General features: G+C 40.6%; 1 protein-coding gene across 1 annotated transcript in view; it reads right to left on the bottom strand.

The window, feature by feature from the left end:
* The window catches only part of crabp1 (cellular retinoic acid binding protein 1), a 12,971-nt gene extending 6,368 nt beyond the window's left edge, over positions 1-6,603 (bottom strand). The window contains exons 1-2 of the mRNA XM_062962954.1: positions 6,378-6,603; positions 3,600-3,778 (exon numbers count right to left, since the gene is read on the bottom strand). Of these exons, the coding sequence (XP_062819024.1) occupies positions 3,600-3,778; positions 6,378-6,447 (249 nt within the window). The 5' untranslated portion in view covers positions 6,448-6,603. The remainder of the gene's footprint in view (positions 1-3,599; positions 3,779-6,377) is intronic.
* Positions 6,604-25,502: the final 18,899 nt, after the last annotated feature.

The following is a 25,502-nucleotide window of genomic DNA, read 5'->3' on the forward strand; positions in this document are numbered from 1 at the left end:
CCAGAAAATAAGACCTAGTAGAGGTTTTGCTGAATTGCTAAATATAAGGCCTCCCCTGAAAGTAAGACCTAGCAAAGTTTGTGTTTGGAAGCATGCCCAACAAACAGAACACCAGAGCATGCAGGATCGGTAAATGTACGTACCATAGAGTGTTGTACATGGAAATATTGGTAGTAACAAGAAATTCTTAATAGGATTCAGTTTGTCTGGTTATGCTGGTTTATGATAACTACTGTACAGTATATAATAATAATAATAATAATAATAATAATAATAATAATAATAATAATAATAATAACCACCTCCCAGCAGCAAAGAACTGGTGGGATCACAAACCTGCAAAAGTATTGGAAAATGAACATGCAAAGATACTGTGGGACTTCCGAATCCAGACTGACAAAGTTCTGGAACACAACACACCAGACATCACAGTTGTGGAAAAGAACAAGGTTTGGATCATTGATGTCGCCATCCCAGGTGACCGTCGCATTGACGAAAAACAACAGGAAAAACTCAGCCGCTATCAGGACCTCAAGATTGAACTTCAAAGACTCTGGCAGAAACCAGTGCAGGTGGTCCCGGTGGTGATGGGCACACTGGGTGCTGTGCCAAAAGATCTCAGCCGGCATTTGGAAACAATAGACAAAATCACCATCTGCCAACTGCAAAAGGCCACCCTACTGGGATCTGCACGCATCATCCGAAAATACATCACACAGTCCTAGACACTTGGGAAGTGTTCGACTTGTGGTTTTGCGAAACGAAATCCAGCATATAGATCTTGTTTGCTGTGCCATACAACGTCATTGTGTTGATAATAATAATAATAATAATAATAATAATAATAATAATAATAATAATACTTTATTTATACCCTGCCACCATCTCCCCGTGGGAATCTGGGCGGCTCACAATGTTACAAAAGTAACAGCGCAAATACATTAATAATATACACAGTTTAAAACACAAGATGATAAAACAGAAGTTAAAACAAAGGTTTATACAATAGTAATAATATCAAACAACCACCAATGCAATAAATGTTCATTTTTTTGTTCAACAATAAATGTGAATTCTTCTTCATGGAAAAATAAGACATCCCCTGAAAATAAGACCTAGAGCATCTTTGGGAGCAAAAATTAATATAAGACACTGTCTTATTTTTGGGGAAACATGGTAGATAGAGAGACAGAGAGAGACAGAGAGAGAGAGAGAGATTGATGGATGGATGGATGGATGGAGAGAGAGAGTCAGAGAGGAATGGATGGACAGACGCAAGGATGGAGTTTCAAACAGACCTCACAATCTCTGATTATGCCTGCCATGTGGGTGAAACGTCAGGAGAGAATGATTCTGGGACATGGCCATACACACTCCAGTCGTAGAGATGCCTTCGACAACACACAAATCATGCTCTCCAAAAGTAACGCATCCTCCTTCCTTTTAATAAATCAAGAAACCATTGGACAGAATCAGCGTGAGTCAAGGTTGGAATGAATGCAGTTTGGCACCACTTTAACTCATTAATGGAAGTTGTAGTTTGGTAAGGCACCAGCACCCTTTGGCAGAAAAGGCCTTATACAACTACATCTCCCAGTGCTCCATAGCATTGAGCAGTGGAAGTCAATGTGCCATCAAACTGCATCCGTTTCCCAGTGTCAGTGTATCCAAAGTCTATCCAAAGTCTATCCAAACAGCCGGATTTATTTGTGAAGAATGGAAGAGTTTGGACTAAAATCCGGAGCGCGTTAAGCGCCCCGCAGACACGAATGTCGCCAGCTGCCACTGCCGCCTAAGCGCCTAATGCAAATTCAGGCACGCATGAGGGATAAAGGGTTGAAACCCTTCAAATATGGGCCATTGCAAGGATTAAGTGGTTTCTGGAAGGATCTGGTTTGCGGAGATGGGAAGCCACACATTTTTTTAATGGCCCTCTTTGTTCTGGAGATAAAACCAAGATAAATTCCAAAAGGACAAACATTTAGAAGCCATAAAACCAGAATCTGTCGGTGAGGAATGCCTAGACTTTATTTCATTGTGCAACTTGCATTATACATGCCTACAACAAAGGTCTAAGTCCAGTTGTTTGTCCAAGACTCACTGGATCAATGGCAACATCGTGTGACACTTGTGAAAGTCAATTATTAGTCCAAGCTAGAAACTGATGGAATGACACTTGTGAAAGTCCCATTGTTTCATTGAGCTGTAATGGAATGGAAGTGTCTACATTGCTTTTGGCCTCACAGTCCTATCCCCAAAGTACTTAGGATCAGATGTGTTTGGGATTTCGGATTTCGAAAGACACCTTGGAGATGGATCCAAGCCATAGACACTTTATAGACATAGCTTGGAGGTCATTATTACAATGTTTTTAATCGCTTTGTGCACAAAATGTGTGTATGTTGACGCATCGGAAAGCTAAGCCTCCCAAGTAGACCATTTGGGAGGATTTTTGGCATTTTCCAGATAAGAAACATCAAAATTTGAAGATTTTGATGTTTTCAGGCCAATTTTTCATAGGATGGGATGGATGGGGTTCGCAATGGATGCCCAACAACTAAAATAAACAGAGTTTCCTATACTTTGGTGTTTGCAATAGAATAGTGGAGATCTTCCATTGTGCTTAGAAATGGACCAGCATGGATTTACACTTCTGGATATGTGCATCAAGAAAGAAAGGAGAAGGAGAAGGAAGAAAAGAAGGAGAAAAAGAAAAAGATGAAAACGGAGATGGAGAAGGAGAAGGAGAGAAGGAGAAAGGAGAAAAGGAGAAGGTGAGAAGGAGAAAAGGAGAAGGAGAAAGAAGGAGAAAAGGAAAAGCAGAGAAGGAGAAGATGAGAAGGAGAGAAGGTGAAAGAGAAGGAGAGAAGGAGAAGGAGGAGAAGAAGAGCAGGAGAAGAAGAGGAGAAAAGGAGAAGAGGAGAAGGAGAAAGAAAAGGAGATGGAGATGAAGGAGAAGGAGATGAAGGAGAAGGAGAGAAAGAGAAGGAGAAAAGGAGAAGGAGGAGAAGGAGAAGAAGGAGAGAAGAAGGAGAAGGAGAAGAAGGAGAGAAGGAGGAGAAGGAGAAGAAGAAGAGGAGAAAAGGAGAAGAGGAGAAGAAGAAGGAGAAAAGGAGAAGGAGAAGGAGAAGAAGAGAAAAGGAGAAGAGGAGAAGGAGAAGAGAAGAAGGAGAAGAGAAGAAGGAGAAGAAGAGAAAAGGAGAAGAGGAGAAGGAGAAGAGAAAAGGAGAAGAGGAGAAGAAGAAGGAGAAAAGGAGAAGGAGAAGGAGAAGAAGAGAAAAGGAGAAGAGGAGAAGAAGAAGGAGAAAAGGAGAAGAGGAGAAGGAGAAGAGAAGAAGGAGAAGAAGAGAAAAGGAGAAATTGAGAAGAGGAGAAGAAGAAGGAGAAAAGGAGAAGGAGAAGGAAGGTGGTGCCATTCCTTGGCACATTGCAGAAAGAAGCCCTGATGGTTTGCCACATTCAGACATGCATCTGCACTGTAGAATGAATGCAGTTTGGCACCACTTCATTTGCCAAGACCCAACGCTATGGAACTCTGCAAGTTGTAGTTTTCCAAAGCCATGCACAACACAGCGGCTAGACCCTTGTCCTTGGCTTACCCGACATTTCCGCCCATCCACCGTCTCCTCCTCGAAGCTCTCCCCGACTTTGAAGTTGATCTCGGTGGTGCGGACGGTGGTGGAGGTCTTGATGTAGAACTGGTCCCCGTCTTGGCGGATCTCCACGTGCGGCTTGGAGGCTGCGGCCACGGCCACTTTCCGGAGCATGGCGTTGACCCCTGAGACAAAGAGGAGCAACAGCACGGAAATGTCACGCCAAGCCCACGGCAAGGTCAGGCTGTTTGGCACTCGTGGTCTTACGATGGCGATGGAATTGTATTTGACTCCAATGGGCGACGACAATATTAACATTATCCCTAGATGTTTGATCATCTATTTTGAGATTCCTCTGGGAATAATTCATAATATAAACAAAAGCAAAGTGTAATGTAACATTTTCTAAAATAACTTAAAAATTTGCTTTTACACACATGCATATATATGTCTAGATAGGTATATAGATAGTTATGTAGAATTCCTATTGTAATCTCTATCTACATGCACATACATCTATCCTGTATGCATGTATATATACACACACAGTATATGTGTGCATATAATATATAATATTTTCCCTGTTGAAACTATTGAATCTATTAAATTTATCTATATACGACTCCCAACTAATCAAGCTGTCTGTTATATAGTCAGGACTAACCAATATAGAAATATTAACATTCAGATAAGTGTTTCTCATAGGAGTAAATAATCCATGTCATACTATAACATATGCTATTACTATATGAGATATATTATCATGTATGCATTGGAAAATATTAATATTCAGATAAGTGTTTCTCATAGGAGTAAATAATCCATGTCATACTATAACATATGCTATTCAGATATCAGATAGGTCATCATGTATACATCCGATATGTGATATCGTAACATCAAGGATTTATACAACATGCTGCATGAAAATATTCATATATGATATACCAATAATGCTAATGCTCAGATGTGAATATTCTGAGCTTCATCTTTCTAAAACAGCATATAGACACCATATATATATACACACACATATATACATCTACATACACAATTGTGAATACAGATACAAGTGTTTGTAGGTAAAACATAATAAAGTATTATTATTATTATTAGGTATAGACTATAGACTATATCTCTCTATACACACAAACACATATAAGAGTGAATACATACACAAATGTGTCTCTGTGTATATGTATATATATATGTGCACATACCTATATATAAGCACATTAACCTATATAAATACACACATTGTCTTTCTTCGATTCGAAGACACTATTAATTGTAAAACACTAATTTTGGTACCACCGACCGTAAAAAAAATCACTTGTGATTCTATGACACGCTCAGAGATGTTTATATGAGAGGGGAAAGTGCACATTAGAATGGAAGAAATACAGATATATATTTATTTTAGGCACCCGATGTGTGTAAAGACACACTCCAGTCATAGAGATGTTTATATGGGAGGGAAAAGTGTGCATTAGAATTGAAGAATTACATATACAGTAGAGTCTCACTTATCCAAGCTAAACGGGCCAGCAGAAGCTTGGATAAGCGAATATCTTGGTTAATAAGGAGGGATTGAGGAAAAGCCTATTAAACATCAAATTAAGTTATGATTTTACAAATAAAGCACCAAAACATCATGTTATACAACAAATTTGACAGAAAAGTAGTTCAATACGCAGTAATGTTATGTTGTAATTACTGTATTTACGAATTTAGCACCAAAATATCACAATATATTGAAAACATTGACTACAAAAATGGCTTGGATTATCCAGAGGCTTGGATAAGCGGGGCTTGAATAAGTGAGACTCTACTGTATATATTTATTTTAGGCACCTGATGTGTGTAAAGACACACTCCGGTCATAGAGAGGTTTATATGAGAGGGAAAGTGTGCATTAGAATTGAGGATATATATATATATATATATATATATATATATATATATATATATATATATGGCACCCGGTGTGTGTAAAGACACACTCCAGTCTTAGAGAGGTTTATATGAAAGGGAAAAGTGTGCATTAGAATGGAAGAAATATAGATATATCTCTATTTTGGGCACCTAATATTTGTAAAGACACACTCCAGTCTTAGAGAGGTTTATATGAAAGGGAAAAGTGTGCATTAGAATGGAAGAAATACAGATATATCTTTATTTTAGGTACCCGATGTGTATAAAGACACACTCCAGTCATAGAGATGTTTACATGAGAGGGAAAAGTGTGCATTAGAATGGAAGAAATACAGCTATTATCTTTATTTGAGGCACCCAATGTGTGCAAAGCCATAGAAATAGATCTGTAGGGAGATTGGGTTCGTGTTGGTTTCCAATGCGTTTATTGGAACCCATGGCTTTTGGCAGCCAATGGCACCTTAGACTTAGGAGTCAATCTATAGGGGTCTATTAAATGTTCTCCAAGGAGCTGGACCTCATGAAGCTTCCCAAACCAAAGCTCATGCCTTTGTCTGTGCTGATGCCTCCCAGTTGCGCCCAAGGTTTGGCTCCGAGATGATGCCTCACCCTTTCCTCGGCGGCCTCCCATCCAAGGGCTGTCCAGGGCTGTCCCTGATTAGCAACCACCATGGGGCAGCCCCGGGGGCTTTGTCGGGGTGCCTGCCTTGGGCTGACCGCCTTGGAAACAAAGCCCAGAGCGCTTTTCCTTTTCCCAACCCAATGCGTAAAACCTGGCGCGTTTTTACGCACGGGGAAAAGCCAGCAACTCCCTCCCCAAAAAGGTCCCCTTCTTCATTCATTCCTTACCCAAGACTTTGAGCAGCTCGTCGAAATTCTCGCTGCTCTTCATCTTCCAAGTGCCGGCAAAGTTGGGCATGTCTGAGAAAGAGAGAAAGAGAAGAGGAGAGAAGGAGAAAGGGAGGAAGAGGAGGCGAAGCTCTCCAAAGGCGCAGCGAGAGAGGAGAGGCGAGGAGAGAAGGCGAGCGTCCTTGCGCTTTGCTGGCCACGCACCTTGTGAGCTCGCCAAGCCTCTGACAGCCGGTCCCCCCTCCTTCCTCCCTCTCTGTGCCCTCCTTCCTTCCTTCCTTCCTTCCTTCCCTCCCTCCCCCTCCGTTGCCTCTCTCCTCCCTTCGCCCCAGGACTCCATCTATCCATCCATCTGCCTCTCCTCTGCCTATCCATCACGGCGCCGGCCTCTCCAGAAGCACCTCATCCATCACTTGGGCTCCTCTCTTGCCTGCCACTCCTGGGCTTCCCTGGCTGGCAGGAGGTTGCCCACTCCCTCCTCCTCCTTCTTCCTTCCTTCCTTTGCCACAAACCCACTCCGCTTTGCCAGCTGGGGAGGCAAGGCACCCACCCCAAACATCCATCCCTTTCTTCTCTTCTGCCTTCTCTCATCCCAAAGCCATGGAAGAGGCTGTGCCAGGGCTTGCCAACTTGGAAGGTTTTCAGCCAATACTTTGCTGCTTGGGGTGGAGAGCAGAATTAGACTGAAGCCCCTTCCGCACTGTCCCTATATCCCGGAGTCTGATCCCAGGCTATCTCTTTATCCCAGACTATCTGGCACAGGAGACTCATATAATAAGTAAAGGCTTGGCTTTGTGAGCAGGTGTTTGATGAGTGAATTCTGTTGGCTCGACTCGGTCCGGATTAAGGTTTATGTACAAGGTCTTGTGGACGAATGGTTTAAGTATTTTATAATGTACTAGCTGTGCCCGGCCACGCGTTGCTGTGGCAAAGTCTGGTGGTATGGGAAATAAAGTATTGAAGAATTGGTGGTAGTTAAGGTAAAGGGTAAAGGTTTTCCTCTGACATTAAGTCCATTATAAATGGGTTAAATAGCTGTGTGGAAGGGCCTTGAGTCTACACTGCCATATAATCCAGTTCAAATCAGATAATCTGTATTTTATAGGCAGTGTGGAAGAGGCCTAAGTGAGGCCTAATTCTGCCTGTCCCCTGGGCTGAGTAGGTTGCTAGGAGACCAAGTGGGCGGAGCTTAGCCTTCTAACTGGCAGTAATGGGATAAAAACAATTATTCCTCTCCCTCTAATTAGGACTTTATTTTTCTTTTCTTTTTGTTGTATGAACGTGGAGGCATGGATGAGGGGTTGTGCTGCCAAGTTTAGTGTTTCTGGGATGTGTAGTTTTGTTGTTTTGTCCTAGGCCGAAATTTCATTACCCTTTTATATATATAGATGGTTTTAAATCTATTTATTGTATTTTGTTAAATTATCTAATTGTTTTAATTGCTTATGTTTTATCTATTTGTATTGTATATTGGGGTCGGGCTGTGGCGCAGGCTGTTGAGCAACCAGCTGCAACAAATCACTCTGACCAAGAGGTCATGAGTTCGAGGCCCGCTCGGAGCCTATGTTTGTCTTGTATCTGTTCTATGTTAAGGCATTGAATGTTTGCCTTATATGTGTAATGTGATCCGCCCTTCGGGGTGAGAAGGGCGGAATATAAATACCGTAAATAAATAAATAAAATAAAATATTGGCATTGAATTTTGCCAGATTGTGAGCCGCTCTGAGTCCCTTCGGGTGAGAAGGGCGGGATAGAAATGATGGAAATAAATACAGTAGAGTCTCACTTATCCAACATAAACGGGCCGGCAGAACGTTGGATAAGCAAATACGTTGGATAATAAGGAGAGATTAAGGAGAAGCCTATTAAACATCAAATTAGGTTATGATTTTACAAATTAAGCACCAAAACATCATCTTATACTACAAATTTGGCAGAAAAAGTAGTTCAATATGCAATAATGTTATGTTGTAATTACTGTATTTACGAATTTAGTACCAAAATATCACAATATATTGAGAACATTGACTACAAAAACGCGTTGGATAATCCAGAATGTTGGATAAGTGAGTGTTGGATAAGTGAGACTCTACTGTACTTTCTTTTCTGTCTCTGGAGGGAAAAGATACAAAAATTGAAGCGTGCCCACTTTCCAGTGGCAACCTCGTGATGTGCTGATGTCATTCTCACAAACTTCTGAAGAGTCAGGATTCCTCAGATTCTTTTACTACTATCTGAGTTGAAGCATAGATATGGATTATGATCATATTGTTTGGGTTTCCTTGTTTTATGGATATTATTTAATCAAATCAAGAGAACAAAAACGTGGTTATGGGACCAGCAGCAAAAATGAGATATGAATATATGACCTACTGATAGACCCCACCTGGACATGAAAAACGCCTTAAATGTATATTTAAATGTATAATTATGTACATTTTAATGTATGCTCTTAATTTTATTGTAATTTTTAATCTTGATAGATGTGGGTCAAACATCTTCCGGAACATGGCCATACATCCTGGAAAACTCATAGCAACCCTATGTATACATTGACAGAAGGATTGGGAAAGGGCTTCTTGCCACATCCAAGGCTATGACATATTTTTATTGTGTCATTTCCGAACGCTGACACTTACCAAAGACAAGCATGTATGGATAAGTTTGCATGTACCGTGTTTCCCCGAAAATAAGACAGTGTCTTATATTAATTTTTGCTCCCAAAGATGCTCTAGGTCTTATTTTCAGGGGATGTCTTATTTTTCCATGAAGAAGAATTCACATTTATTGTTGAACAAAAAAAATGAACATTTATTGTATACTGTACAGTAGTTGTTATCACAAACCAGCATAACCAGACAAGCTGTGAATCCTATCAAGAATTTCTTGTTACTACCAATATTTCCATGTACAACACTTTATGGTACGTAAATTTACCGATCCTGCCTGCTCTGGAGTTCTGTTCGTTGGGCATGCTTCCAAACAAAAACTTTGCTAGGTCTTACTTTTGGGGGAGGCCTTATATTTAGCAATTCAGCAACTGATGAACCAGCCTGGACACAGAATACTATTTGAGAACACAAAAATGCTGGACCATTCTAAGAACTATCATGTCAGACTACACAGAGAAGCCATTGAAATCCACAAGCATGTGGACAACTTCAACAGAAAGGAAGAAACCATGAAAATGAACAAAATCTGGCTACCAGTATTAAAAAACTCAAGAATCAGAACAGTAAATAAAAAGCAATACTCTGAAAACAGAGGATTTCCAGACATGAATCAACCTAGGGCAGTTAACGACTCTAAACAAAGGATGCCCCAGAGGCAGGAAGAAGACAGCAGATAAGCTTTTCAATGCTAATTAAAGTGATTAACTACACAACATTCACCCTGACCTCTCTCACCCTAGACTTTCCACAGATATATATTTACCTCTTTGCTTAGTTTTCTCCATACCTCACAACCTCTGAGGATGCCTGCCATAGATGTGGGCGAAACGTCAGGAGAGAATGCTTCTGGAACATGGCCACACAGCCCGAAAGACACACAACAACCCAATTCAGCAAAACCTCTACTAGGTCTTATTTTCTAGGGATGTCTTATTTTAGGGGAAACAGGGTACAATGAATCCTCACTGGGAGAAAGGTGGGGTACAATGAATGAAATCTGGTTACCAGTATTTAAAAAAAAACCACTAGAATCAGGACAGTAAATAAGGCAAACCACTCAAAAACAAGGGAACTCTGGACAGCCAACAATCTTGGTGCCAGTGGCTGTAATTCTCTCCCAAGAAAGGCTCTCTTGGCCCCGTCCTCTGGTTTCTTTTTCTGCCTTTTACTGTTTGGGGCAATGCAACAGGTGTCATAGGTTTCCGAATGGATGTTTTGAAGTTTATTGTTGAATACGTTTGTATTGCAAATGGCAAGTAACGTGAGCCGGGTGGGAGGAAAAGTGGGATATAAATGTCCAAGCTTGCGTGTCAGGCTCCCTTGTGACTGCAGAGCGGGTGACGTGGGGCAGAGGAAGAGCGACCCTTCTTTTTCTTCCTCCTCCTCCTCCTCCTTCTCTTTCCCGCCCCGTGTTTTCAGCAGAAGGCCTTTCTTCTGGACGGATGCCCCAGATGCAAAAACCTAATGATGCAGGGACATTTTAATGAGGCTCTAATAGACAATACGAGGCGAGAGTGTGGAAATGCCCTTCCTTCCGCACCCGTCGGCTTACATTTCACCCATTGTCGTGTCGGGAGACCCGCTGTCAATTTAATTTGGGGACAAAATTTACGGCCGGCCATTTGCGTTTCCAGATGTATCATTTATTTGTGTCACACGGGACCATTGATTCGCGGCTTCCCCCGGAGCCCATCTTGTGGTCTTGAGGGCTTCTTTTCCCCCTCCGACCACCGTCCCAAGTCAATAAACACAGGGGGATACTTCAGCCCCCATTATCGGTGCCGGATTCGGACGACGGATGATTGAGCGGCCCCCTTCTCCATCTGTACATATGGGGCTCGCTTTTGTCTCCGCGACACTTTTGGGAAGATGAATGAGCTCCATCTGCAAAAGGGGGGAAAGCCCCGGGGAATTCAGGTAGAGAAAAAAGAGAGAGAGAGAGAGAGAGAGAGGGATGGTTTCTGCAAAGCATTGGAGGCACTTTTGGGTACCAAACATTCCCAATTCGCATCCTCACAAAGCCGTCTCTCTGTGCGCCTGGGAAGGTCTAAATGTCCTTGGATTTTGCAGAAATATTGATGGGAAATAACTCAATATTTTCAAGTTATGCAGGGAAATTCAATATGGCATAATGGTGGGACAAGGACTTTGGAGACTCAGGTTCGAATCCTTACTTGGTTTGGAAACCCACCTTGGGGGCATCTACACCATAGATTTTTTTTATCGTGTCGGAAGCAAATTGAGGTATGAGAGAATTGTCCATCTACAGAGACGTTGCCCAGATATGTTACTGTCCTGCTGGGTGGCTTCTGTCATGTCCCCGCAAGCTAGAGCTGACAGATAATAATAATAATAATAATAATAATAATAATAATAATAATAATAATAACCTAGACACTTGGGAAGTATTCGACTTGTGATATGAAATCCAGCATATCTATCTTGTTTGCTGTGTTATAATAAAATAATAATAATAATAATAATAATAATAATAATAATAATAATAATATTCTGGATTTCTTCGAGTTCTGTAGCCGGCATAACTGCATGGAGTGCCATTACCTTCCCGCCGGAGTGTTACCTATTGATCTACTCATACTTGAATGTTTTCGAACTGCTAGGTTGGCAGAAGCTGTGGCTAACAGTGGGAGCTCACCCTGCTCTGTTGTCTGTAGACACCTCCAAGGGCATGTGGCCACTGGCATGACAGCATGGAGTGCCGTTACCTTTCCGCCAGAGCGGTACCTATTGATCTACTCACATTTGCATGCTTTCGAACTGCTAGGTTGGCAGAAGCTGGGGCTAACAGTGGGAGCTCACCCTGTTCTGTTGTCCGTAGACGCCTCCAAGGGCATGTGGTCACTGGTATGACTGCATGGAGCGGTATCTATTGATCTACTCACATTTGCATGCTTTTGAACTGCTAGGTTGGCAGAAGCTGGGGCTAACAGTGGGAGCTCACCCTGCTCTGTTGTCCGTAGAGGCCTCCAAAGGCATGTGGCCATTGGCATGACTGCATGGAGTGCCATTACCTTCCCGCCAGAGCGGTATCTATTGATCTACTTGCATTTGCATGTTTTCGAACTGCTAGGTTGGCAGAAACTGGGGAATCTATAGGGTTTTCTTGCCTAAGGGAACCCTATGGATGTTGCAAGCCAACCGGAGACTTGAAGGCACACATACGCAGAGTTGCACATGAGTCTTTAATGCAGCGGCAGCCGTCGTATTGCTTCAAGCTCAAAACGGTTACACGTTGCCTCACGGGTGTAGGATCGCAGCCAACTATGGCATCAGTCATGATGATTATCGGTTCCTTGGATTCTCTCTGAGACTCTAGGAATCAATGCGGCATGTGTTCCACAGTGTTGCTTTGAGAAATGCGCTCCTATCTATGACCATTTGCTGTTTTATCCAGTGCTTTTCAGAGCTCTTTTTGCAATGGTTCCTTTCCCTAAAAATGTCAGATCTCAATGCGTAGAGCTTGGTGTTGCGTAATCTCTTTGTTCTCGAGTCTGCGGTGCCGAAGGATCTCTGCACCAAGGATATGTTATCGTCTTAGTTTTTCTCAACTGCGGTTCTGTGGGACATATTACGCCCAAACTATTCATCAGCAAGAGCGCTCTCCTCCATTGACACCTGCCATTCAACGTCATGGCCATCGGGAAGCGATTTGGACAGCGGCACTTCTCTGGATCCAACAAATGCACGGTTGCCTTGAGATTTGGATCGGATCGACCCACTTCATTAACACCCTTCGCGTTAATTGCTCTCTCCTCTTCCCAGCCATCATCCCCATCAACTCGGCACATCTTCTGACTTTCCAGGGAGATGTCCTATTTAATTAATGGAGGTTTCACAGCCACAGAAAGGAGAAGGAGAAGAAAGAATGAATGAATGAAAGAAAGGAAGAAAGAAGCCTCTTTAATTGCAGCCAACGAGGGCCGCCGTTAGTCATGGAATGATAATTCCATAATCAGATGCTTGAGCGATAATTCACTTGCTTTGGTGAGATTCCTTTCCCTTCTTTGAGGCTCTCGATCCACCGGTTTCTTGTGATGTTGGGACAAAAACGATGAAAACGCCCTTTGTTTGCAGAAGAGGCAAAGCTACGAGGCATCAAGGCCACTTTTCTTTGATGCCGCCACCAATCTTTGTCGGTTCGCTTTCCACACATTTCCAACCCGAAATCAGTATCGGAACATGTATCGCGCCGACGTTTTGCGTGATGCTCATTGTCCGGCTTTGTTTCTTTGCTGGTGCAAAACAACGCCAACGCAGCCATGTTGGATGGAGCAGATGGCAGGGACGGGTGGCCAATCGCACATCAGATACGATGGCGATGCATCCTATCCAACGCTGAGAATTGCGCTCATGGAAACTTCTAGATCAGGGATGTGTACATACAAAAGGGTCAGTTTTGGCCTCCCTTCCTTGGCAGAGAATGCATTATTTTTTTTCCAAATCAGAAGTGACGCGGTGTCGCTTCTGGCTTTTGTCTTTGCTTGATTGTGGAGCACCGGATTCAGGAGCAACATGCATGGTTTCGAGGACGTTCAGATGTTTGAAACCAGCGCAGGTTCCATTTAGAGCAGGCATGGGCAAAGTTGGGCCCTCCAGGTGTTTTGGACTCCAGCTCCCACCATTCCTAACAGTCTCAGACCCTTTCCTTTTCCCCCTCAGCCCCCTCAATTCCTTTGTGAAACTAGGGAGTTTTCCCGAGATGCCAGATTAGGTTTGAGAACGGAGGGAGTGAAGAATAGAGTACTTAGGCATCTGAGAGAATCCATGAGAAGTCGATGACACCTCAAATGGGGAAGCCCAATGCCATTCAAACAAAAGGTTCAGGCAAGGGCAAACTTCTGCCGTCAGGTGTTTTGGACTCCAACTCCCACCATTCCTAACAGTCTCAGGCCCATTCCTTCTCCAGCTGATATCATATTAGCCTTTTTATATAGACCATGTAAACATTTTGCATGAATCAATGTAGTATGTGTAACAAAGGACCTGTGCCTCTCCCTTTTTTGAGCTGGTGCTTTTCTCCAGAAAGTTCCAAGAAGAGAAGCTGGCTTGGAGTAAACAACTTAGGTCACAGATACCACCTGTGCCAAGATAGGTGTGGAGGTGAAGAGGACCATCAGCAATTGGTCAAGTTTAGATAAGCCAAGACATATATTGTTTAACTGCGCCATGCTTTGCACGCTTTGTAACAAAGGACCTGTGCCTCTCCCTTTTTTGAGCTGGTGCTTTTCTCCAGAAAGTTCCAAGAAGAGAAGCTAGCTTGGAGTAAACAAGTTAAGTCACAGATACCACCTGTGCCAAGATAGGTGTGGAGGTGAAAAGGAACATCAGCAATTGGTCAAGTTTAGATAAGCCAAGACATATATTCTTTAACTTTGCATGCTTTGTTAACAAAGGACCTGTGCCTCTCCCTTTTTTGAGCTGGTGCTTTTCTCCAGAAAGTTCCAAGAAGAGAAGTTAGCTTGGAGTAAACAAGTTAGGTCACAGATACCACCTGTGCCAAGACAGATGTGGAGGTGAGGAGAACCATCAGCAATTGGTCAAGTTTAGATAAGCCAAGACATATAATTTTTGTTAACTGCGCCACGCTTTGCAGCGGCCATTCGCATGTACAGACCTTTGTGTGTGTGCGGCTGTTTGCCTTATCATAGCTATGATGAAAACAAATACTTTGCTTTTGGTACTCTCTCACGAGACTGGATTTTCTGCCTGATTGCCTCCTGAGCCGGAACCTTTTGAGACAATTGCCTTACAGTACAACCAAGAAAATACAACCAAAGCATTGAGTTCTCATTGTTTCCACTGCTCATCCTCAATAGTCCAATGTCCCGTTAAGTGGTCCAAACCTTTAAGGAAAGTCCAGACTGAATCGAACCAAAAGCCTAGTTAGTCTTTCTTTCTTTCACATCGTAAAAATCCCACTGGGATACCCTTTGTTCTGTCACGCGCTGGGCCTGTAACTATTGTCTTTTGTATAGGACGTATACTTTATGCCCAGCGGGAAGCCAGGGCGCCTAAAGAGAGGTTCTTGAGGATTTTCCTGAAAGGGATGGTCTTTTGAGTCTTTAATGAAATAACAAAGTCTTTATGGCTGAACAAATAATAAATCTTCAAGAAGTCAAATAACACTTCAAGGTTTCCTTAATAAACTGTTGGCTTTTCAATCTTGTCCCCAGGGGATGGTCAATCAGCTTTGGATAACTGTAAGAAGAAAACCCTCCTATAACCTCTCCCAGGCTGTCTATCATATGGGCCTAGCTGATGTGGGGCCTACTACCAATTCCAAATGCGTCTGGGCATCGAGTGGACCTACCAACCAAGGCCTGCAGATGTTTCAGCTGGGGTTCCGTGGATCTGTGATGCTGTTCTCTCTCCGAGGTTCCTTTGGAAACTTTAGGGCTGTTTCCCTCAGGAGCTGTGAGGCTGAGAGGCTGTGAGCTGTCAGCTAGAGCTTTTGGGACTTTTCCCCTGGAATTTCTGATTCTGTTTTATATCCCCGGATGTTCTTGAGATATGAAGCTTTTCTACGGGACGAGCTTGCCTACGTCCTATAGCTTAGCTTCCTTAAGTGAGACTGACTTAAAAATGGCTCCTTCCCTCCCAGAACAAGGGATGGAACCAAACTTAATGATGATGGACAGGCGGCCTGCCCTGTGACTGCAAACATTAGCAGAAAGAAAATAAAGTTGGAGCTTCTGGTACAGCCGTACCAGCACACCCTTCTTAGATGTTACGCATCTACGCTTCAGTAGAGTATCAAATACTTTATCCTTGTGTTTTGAAATGAAGGAATAAACCAATGGTTGTGTGGCTCTCCCGATGCCGAAAACAGCTTTCATCACTTGTTTGGAAGGGAAGAAGCCTTTGATATTCCCAGAACAACCCTTGGATGCAAAAGAGCCACCTGCTCCATTCAGCTGCCCTTTTCTCCCGCCGAGGGAATATAACTGACACTCTATAAGGTTAAACCCAATTTACTACCTCTTTCTGCAGTGTCTTGAGAGTTGCCGGAATTGCCGAGAAGGTTATGGGGTGGAGAGAGAGGAAAAGAAAGGAGAGGTTTCCATCCATGTTTCCTCCAATTTCCCATCATTCAAACACCAGCTGGGAAAGTGAAAAAATTCAGAAATTCTCCTCGGCTGACCAAGGAGACATATAAGCCCAGCTGCAAAAAAATTATTAAAATTTGCTTCTTAGTTTCTTACTATGATGTCGGCATTGATCGATGGTGGGTTATATGAATTCGTTGCCCTTTATTCCAAGCAGAAAGGGGATTCTCAACAACAACAACTCTTTACTGATTAGTCAATTTTGACATGTGAAACATACAAAACGTAATAATAATTTATAATAATAATTTTATTCTTATATCCCGCCCCATCTCCCCGGAGGGACTCGGGGCGGCTTACATGGGGCCATGCCCAGACACGACAGCACAAATCAGATAAAACATTAAACCGAGCAGTAAAACTTCAACATGATTAAAAACAGTCATAAAAGTCAATATACACAATAATATTAAAATTAATATACAAAATAATATTAAAATGTACACACTTACCCATACATACAGTAAAACCATGTATAGATAGATACAAAGCATCCCGGCCTACTAGCCTGCCAACCCACTCCTAGGTATTTGTGCAAATACAGAATAAAAAGTTTAAAATAAAAATTAAAAGGGGATTAATATGTTATCATTTAAAGGGCATAGATAAACGAGAGGTTGGTCGATCTGCCTCTTTGTTTGTTTTTCTCGTTTTGATGTATATGTATGTGCCAAAGGACCTTCCCGCCGGAGCTCCCTAAGCAAGTTTGTCAGTCAAAGGTTAGCCGATCTTTCTCTCCTAATTAGAAACCGCATCAGCCAATTATCTCAATTATTGCGCATTAAGGGAGATCCGATGCGACCCCAAAGGAAGGAAAGAGAGGAGGATGCTGTTAAGGAAAATAACCCTCGGGATGTGACGGGAGTTAGATCTGAGTTAAACGGATTGAAGCATCACAGCGATGAAGGGAAAGCACTATGGTCGGTGATGCTCTCCATAGATGCCCATTGGGACAACATTTGGACAATCATGTTCTCCATAAATACCCAATTTTTTTACTCTTACTATTGGGACAATCAAGGTTGATATAGGGATATAACACAGGGGGCTGATAAGGTCCAATTACGGTAGAATAAAAGTGCCTTTGGATGAGATTATTGCACGACCGAATGGGCCTCCAATTGTGCTCGAATTGAAATATATTTTAAAAATCATCACCAAATCCAATATTACCGTTGTTCAGCCACCATTACATGTGCTATTATTATTATTATATTATGACACAGCAAACAAGATAGATATGCTGGATTTCGTATCACAAAATCACAAGTCGAACACTTCCCAAGTGCCTAGGACTGTGTGATGTATTATTATTGTTATTATTATTATTATTATTATATTTTATTTTATGACACAGCAAACAAGATGGATATGCTGGATTTCGTATCACAAAATCACAAGTCGAACACTTCCCAAGTGTCTAGGACTGTGTGATGTATTATTATTATTATTATTATTATTATTATTATTATTATTATTATTATTTTATTATATTTTATTTTATGACACAGCAAACAAGATGGATATGCTGGATTTCGTATCACAAAATCACAAGTCGAACACTTCCCAAGTGTCTAGGACTGTGTGATGTATTATTATTATTATTATTATTATTATTATTTTATTTTATTTTATGACACAGCAAAAAAGATGGATATGCTGGATTTCGTATCACAAAACCACAAGTCAAACACTTCCCAAGTGTCTAGGACTGTGTGATTTATTATTATTATTATTATTATTATTATTATTTTATTTTATGACACAGCAAACAAGATGGATATGCTGGATTTCGTATCACAAAATCACAAGTCGAACACTTCCCAAGTGTCTAGGACTGTGTGATGTATTATTATTATTATTATTATTATTATTATTATTTTATTTTATGACACAGCAAACAAGATAGAAATGCTGGATTTCGTATCACAAAACCACAAGTCGAACACTTCCCAAGTGTCTAGGACTGTGTGATGTATTATTATTATTATTATTATTATTATTATTATTATTATTATTATTATTATTATATTATGTCACAGCAAACAAGATGGATATGCTGGATTTCGTATCACAAAATCACAAGTCGAACACTTCCCAAGTGTCTAGGACTGTGTGATGTATTATTATTATTATTATTATTATTATTATTATTATTATTATTATTATTTTATTATATTTTATTTTATGACACAGCAAACAAGATGGATATGCTGGATTTCGTATCACAAAATCACAAGTCGAACACTTCCCAAGTGTCTAGGACTGTGTGATGTATTATTATTATTATTATTATTATTATTATTATTATTTTATTTTATTTTATGACACAGCAAAAAAGATGGATATGCTGGATTTCGTATCACAAAACCACAAGTCAAACACTTCCCAAGTGTCTAGGACTGTGTGATGTATTATTATTATTATTATTATTATTATTATTATTATTATTATTATATTATGTCACAGCAAACAAGATAGATATGCTGGATTTCGTATCACAAAATCACAAGTCGAACACTTCCCAAGTGCCTAGGACTGTGTGATGTATTATTATTATTATTATTATTATTATTATTATTATTATTATTATTATTATATTATGTCACAGCAAACAAGATAGATATGCTGGATTTCGTATCACAAAACCACAAGTCAAACACTTCCCAAGTGCCTAGGACTGTGTGATTTATTATTATTATTATTATTATTATTATTATTATTATTATTATTTTATTTTATGTCACAGCAAACAAGATAGATATGCTGGATTTCGTATCACAAAACCACAAGTCAAACACTTCCCAAGTGTCTAGGACTGTGTGATGTATTATTATTATTATTATTATTATTATTATTATTTTATTTTATGTCACAGCAAACAAGATAGATATGCTGGATTTCGTATCACAAAACCACAAGTCAAACACTTCCCAAGTGTCTAGGACTGTGTGATGTATTATTATTATTATTATTATTATTATTATTATTATTATATTGTATGACACAGCAAACAAGATAGATATGCTGGATTTCGTATCACAAAACCACAAGTCAAACACTTCCCAAGTGTCTAGGACTGTGTGATGTATTATTATTATTATTATTATTATTATTATTATTATTATTATTATTATTATTATATTGTATGACACAGCAAACAAGATAGATATGCTGGATTTCGTATCACAAAACCACAAGTCAAACACTTCCCAAGTGTCTAGGACTGTGTGATTTATTATTATTATTATTATTATTATTATTATTATTATTTTATTTTATGACACAGCAAACAAGATGGATATGCTGGATTTCATATCACAAAACCACAAGTCAAACACTTCTCAAGTGTCTAGGACTGTGTGATGTATTATCACAATGTATCAAAAACACTGACTACTAAAAATTGACTACAAATAAAAATAAAAATGGCATAAAATGAACTTACAGGAACAACATTGTCGGAAGTTAAATCTGTAAAAGCCCTGTGAAGGCAGACTGCGTTGGATAATACAGAATGTTGGATGAGTGAAGGTTGGATAAGCAGAACTCTACTGTATCTACAAAATTAAGGGCGCATCTACACTGTGGAATTAACACAGTTTGATACCACTTTGACCACCCTAGTTCTGGAATCTGTAGTTTGACAAGGTCTTGGCCAAAACTGCAACTCCCATCACTCCATAGCATTGAGCTACGGCAGTCCAAGTGCCATCCAACTGCATTAATTCCACTTTTCTTGGAGGAGGATGCAGCTTTTTCCAACGGCCCTTTAACGAAGGACTAATTAATGAATGAAACGAGGAGACGGTGCCGTCATTAAGGTGAAGGGCTACTAGGATGAGCCATTGAACGGATGAGTGGAAGGAAAAGCATCATCATCCTGATAATAATAATAATAATAATAATAATAATAATAATAATAATAATAATAATAATAATAATAAGTCAGGTCAATGCGGCAGAGCTATTTCCGCAAAGAAGGTAAACAACATAGTGTATTTTTAGTGTCTCGTTATTATGATTTCAAGGTTTGTTGATGGGCGGATTTGTAGTTCTCCATGTCATCAAGATGGATTATGGTGACCCCACAAATAAGAAGCTTCCAAGGCTGGATCTACACTGCTACATAGGGTCAGTGTGGCCCCATATGTTGCAGTTTAACTACATGATATGGTCACTGTAATCCCATACATTGCAGTTGAATTGCATTATATCATCAATGTAGCCCCATATATTGCAGCTTAATTACATGATATGGTCACTGTAATCCCATATATTGCAGTTGAATTGCATTATATGGTTAGTATAGCCCCATATATTGCATCTTAATTACATTATATGGTCACTGTAGTCTCTCGAATTGCATTATATGGTCAGTATAGCCCCATATATTGCAGTTGAATTGCATTATATGGTCAGTATAGCCCCATATATTGCAGTTGAATTGCATTATATGGTCAGTGTAGCCCCATATATTGCAGCTTAACTCCATTATATGGTCTTTGTAGCCCCATATATTGCATCTTAACTCCATTATATGGTCACTGTAGTCTCTTGAATTGCATTATATCGCCAGTGTAGCCCCATATATTGTATCTTAACTACATTATATGGTCAGTGTAGCCCCATATATTGCATCTTAACTACATTATATGGTCAGTGTAGCCCCATATATTGCATCTTAACTACATTATATGGTCAGTGTAGCCCCATATATTGCATCTTAACTACATTATATGGTCAGTGTAGCCCCATATATTGCATCTTAATTACATTATATGGTCTTTGTAGCCCCATATATTGCATCTTAATTACATTATATGGTCACTGTGGTCTCTTGAATTGCATTATATGGTCAGTATAGCCCCATATATTGCAGTTTAACTACATTATATGGTCTTTGTAGCCCCATATATTGCATCTTAACTACATTATATGGTCTTTGTAGCCCCATATATTGCATCTTAACTACATTATATGGTCTTTGTAGCCCCATATATTGTATCTTAACTACATTATATGGTCTTTGTAGCCCCATATATTGTATCTTAACTACATTAAATGGTCAGTATAGCCCCATATATTGCATCTTAACTACATTATATGGCCCGTGTAGCCCCATATATTGCATCTTAATATTATTATATGGTTCGTGTAGCCCCATATATTGCAGTTGAATTGCATTATATGATCCATGTAGTTTAACTGCATTATATAATGCAGTCCTATATAATGTAGTGTTGAACTGCATTATATGGGGCCACACTGACTATATAATCCAGTTTCAAGCTGTATTATACAGCAGTGTAGATCCAGTCAACGTCTGCACCTACACTATAGAATTAGCACAGTTTGATCCCACTTGAGCTGCCATGGCTCAATGCTATGAGATCCTGGGAGATGTCATTTTACAAGGTTTACAAAGAAATTGTGCACCAAACTACAACTCCCAGGGCCCCATAGCCTTGAGCCATGGCAGTTCAAGTGGGGTCAAACTGGGTTAATTCGGCAGTGTAGATCACCAGAGAATAGAATGACAGGACGTGGTAATTCGAAGGTGTATCGACAATGCACGCGCATTATTTATTATATTTTCATAACTTTTTTCAAGTTTGGCATCACTTTCGCTGCTCTGTCTCAATGCTATGGGTTCATGGGAGTTGTAGTTTTGCAAGGTCCTGAGCTTTCTCTGCCAAAGAGGGCTGGGGCCTCACCGAAACTACAACTCCCTTGTGTGAATGAAAGCCTTGCTTGAGTCAGGATGGACTCAGCTCAAGACCTTGCAGAACTACAACTCCCAGGATCCCATAGCCTTGAGCAAAAGGAAGCTTCCCAGGTTTTGCTGGACCAACAATGAATCCCCGGCTGATCTCAAATCCAGCACAACTTCTTTGGAGCCAAAGACCATGCAAAACTACAAATCCCAGAATCCCATAACATTGAGTTGGGTGCAAAGGAAAGCTTGGCTTGAGACTGGATGAACTCAAATGGAGCCTGGCTTCTCCAAAATAGAAGCCCTTGTAAAACTACAACTTCCATGCATTCCATTGCCTTGTAAAACTACAACTCCCATGCATTCCATTGCCTTGTAAAACTACAACTCCCATGCATTCCATTGCCTTGTAAAACTACAACTCCCATGCATTCTATTGCCTTATGTGAATGAAAGCTTTCCAGGTCTTGCTTGAACGACAATGAACTCATATCTGAGCCTAGTTTATCCGGAACTAAATACCTTGTAGAACTACAACTCCCAGGCATTCCATAGACTTGATCCTTGTGCAAAGGAAAGCTTGGCTTGAGCCTGGATGAACTCAAATGGAGCCTGGCTTCTCCAAAATAGAAGCCCTTGTAAAACTACAACTCCCATGCATTCCATAGCCTTGATCCTTGTGCAAAGGAAAGCTTGGCTTGAGACTGGATGAACTCAAATAGAGCATAGCTTCTCAAAAATAGAAGCCCTTGTAAAACTACAACTCCCAAAATCCCATAGCCTTGAGCATTGTGCAAAGGAAAGCTCGTCTTGAGACTGGATGAACTCCAGTGGAGCCTAGCTTCTCAAAAATAGAAGCCCTTGTAAAACTACAACTTCCATGCATTCCGTTGCCTTGTAAAACTACAACTTCCATGCATTCCATTGCCTTATGTGAAAGAAAGCTTTCCAGGTCTTGCCGGAACGACAATGAACTCATATCTGAGCCTAGTTTATCCGGAACTAAATACCTTGTAGAACTACAACTCCCAGGCATTCCATAGACTTGAGCCTTTGGCAATTGGAAGATTAGCTTGAGCCTGGATGAACTCAAATGGAGCCTAGAATCTCCAAAATAGAAGCCCTTGTAAAACTACAACTCGCAGGCATTCCATTGCCTAGTAAAACTACAACTCCCATTCATTCCATTGCCTTGTAAAACTACAACTCCCATGCATTCTATTGCCTTATGTGAATGAAAGCTTTCCAGGTCTTGCTTGAACAACAATGAACTCATATCTGAGCCTAGTTTATCCGGAACTAAATACCTTGTAGAACTACAACTCCCAGGCATTCCATAGACTTGAGCCTTTGGCAATTGGAAGATTAGCTTGAGCCTGGATGAACTCAAATGGAGCCTAGAATCTCCAAAATAGAAGCCCTTGTAAAACTATAACTCCCATGCATTCCATTGCCTTATGTGAAAGAAACTTTCCGCGTCTTGCTTGACCACTAATGAACTCCTGGCTGATCTTGAATTGAGCTCAGCCTCTTCGGAGGCAAAAACCTTGTAAAACTACAACTCCCAGGCATTCCATAGCCTTGAGCCTTGTGTGAAAGGGAGCTGCCTGGGCTTTGCTGGAGCCACAATGAATCTAAATGGAACCCCGAAAGAAAGATGACCCACTTCATAAAAGATGCACAAGATGCTTGCAGGACTCACTCATCACTTCCCGAAAGACAATGACGGGCTGCGCTTTTTCCCCTTTTAAAAGGAATCTAAAGGTTCCTATAGGATGCACGATGGGCAGGTGGAGGCCTTGGTGGGAAGCAAACCCAAATATTCTACAATAGAAATACATTAAAATATAGAATTCTTAAAAAGACACATAATTAAACCATGTACACCTTTACAATATTAAAATACATTATAACACCATGGTTTCATGTTCTTTAAAATGTTTTATATATACTGTACTTTAATAAATTCCCTGCATATTGTTTTTTATATATATATATATATATATACACACACACACACACACACACACACACATACTGTGTGTGTGTGTGTGTGTATATATATATACTAGCTGTGCCCGGCCACGCGTTGCTGTGGCTTAGTCTGGTGGTGTTGGTCAGTCTACATTAGGTTGTATTGATGCTGTGACCTCCACCTTCTTTATACTCACATTAGTAGTAGTATTTGAAGTCTGTTACCTTCTTCAATTTTTGTGTTGATTGATAATTGCTTGAGATCCCTGTTGTCTTTGGTTTGTTGTTAGTTGTAATGTCTGATTCTGCTGAGTGCGGTTTATATTTTTATTGTGGTACAATAGTCCTTTTTTTGTTTTGCCTGTGTAGGTGTTTATTATTATTGTTGTAGTGGTCACGAAGGTTGGATAAGTTAGATGCTACTGTATTGTTTTTTGGAGGCCCAGTGTAGCACTGACTGGCCTCTCAGCCTCAGTGCCTGGCTGTTTCTTGCCTGTGATGGTGTTGATTCTTCTTGTTGTTGTTGTCATTGTTATTATTGTAATTGTTTTTTTGGAGGTCAAGTGTGAATGTAGGGATTGGGGAGGTGGATGAGTTGTGTTGTCAAATTTTGTATTTGTTATAGTCACAATGCGTTGTTGCGAGTTTTGTGGGTCCGGATTGTGGTTTTGTGGTGTGGTTTTATTGTTACAACTGAGAGGCAAGGCTTTTGCATTGTTTTGCCAAGTTTTGTATTTCTGGGGCGTTTAGTTGTGTTGTTATCGCATGATGCGTTGTTGTGAGTTTTGTGGGTCCGGATTGTGGTTTTGTGTTGTGGTTGTGTTCTTACAACTGGGAGGCAAGGCTTTTGCATTGTGTTGTCAAATTTTGTATTTCTGGGGCGTTTAGTTGTGTTATAGTCACAATGCATTGTTGTGAATTTTGTGTGTCTGGATTGTGGTTTTGTGGTGTGGTTGTGTTGTTACAACCGGGAGGCAAGGTTTTTGCGTTGTGTTGTCAAGTTTTATATTTCTGGGGCATTTAGTTGTGTGCCAAGTTTCGTATTTCTGGGACGTTTAGTTGTGTTGTTATAGTCACGATGCATTGTTGTGAGTTTTGTGGGTCCGGATTGTAGTTTTGTGGTGTGGTTGTGTTGTTACAACCGGGAGGCAAGGCTTTTGCGTTGTGTTGTCAAGTTTTATATTTCTAGGGCGTTTAGTTGTGTGCCAAGTTTCGTATTTCTGGGGCGTTTAGTTGTGTTGTTATAGTCACGATGTGTTGTTGTGAGTTTTTTGGGTCCGGATTGTGGTTTTGTGGTGTGGTTGTGTTGTTACAACCTGGAGGGAAGGCTTTTGCGTTGTGTTGCCAAGTTTCGTATTTCTGGGGCGTTTAGTTGCATTGTTATAGTCACGATGCGTTGTTGTGAGTTTTGTGGGCCCTGTGTGGTTTTGTGGTGTGGTTGTGTTGTTACAACTGGGAGGCAAGGCTTTTGCATTGTGTTGCCAAGTTTTGTATTTCTGGGGCGTTTAGTTGTGTTGTTATTGCATGATGCGTTGTTGTGAGTTTTGTGGGTCTGGATTGTGGTTTTGTGGTGTGGTTGTGTTGTTGTAACCTGGAGGCAAGCCTTTTGCATTGTGTTGCCAAATTTCGTATTTCT

The sequence above is a fragment of the Anolis carolinensis genome, unplaced genomic scaffold, assembly GCF_035594765.1.
Source record: "Anolis carolinensis isolate JA03-04 unplaced genomic scaffold, rAnoCar3.1.pri scaffold_11, whole genome shotgun sequence".
In the NCBI taxonomy this organism is placed as follows: domain Eukaryota; kingdom Metazoa; phylum Chordata; class Lepidosauria; order Squamata; family Dactyloidae; genus Anolis; species Anolis carolinensis.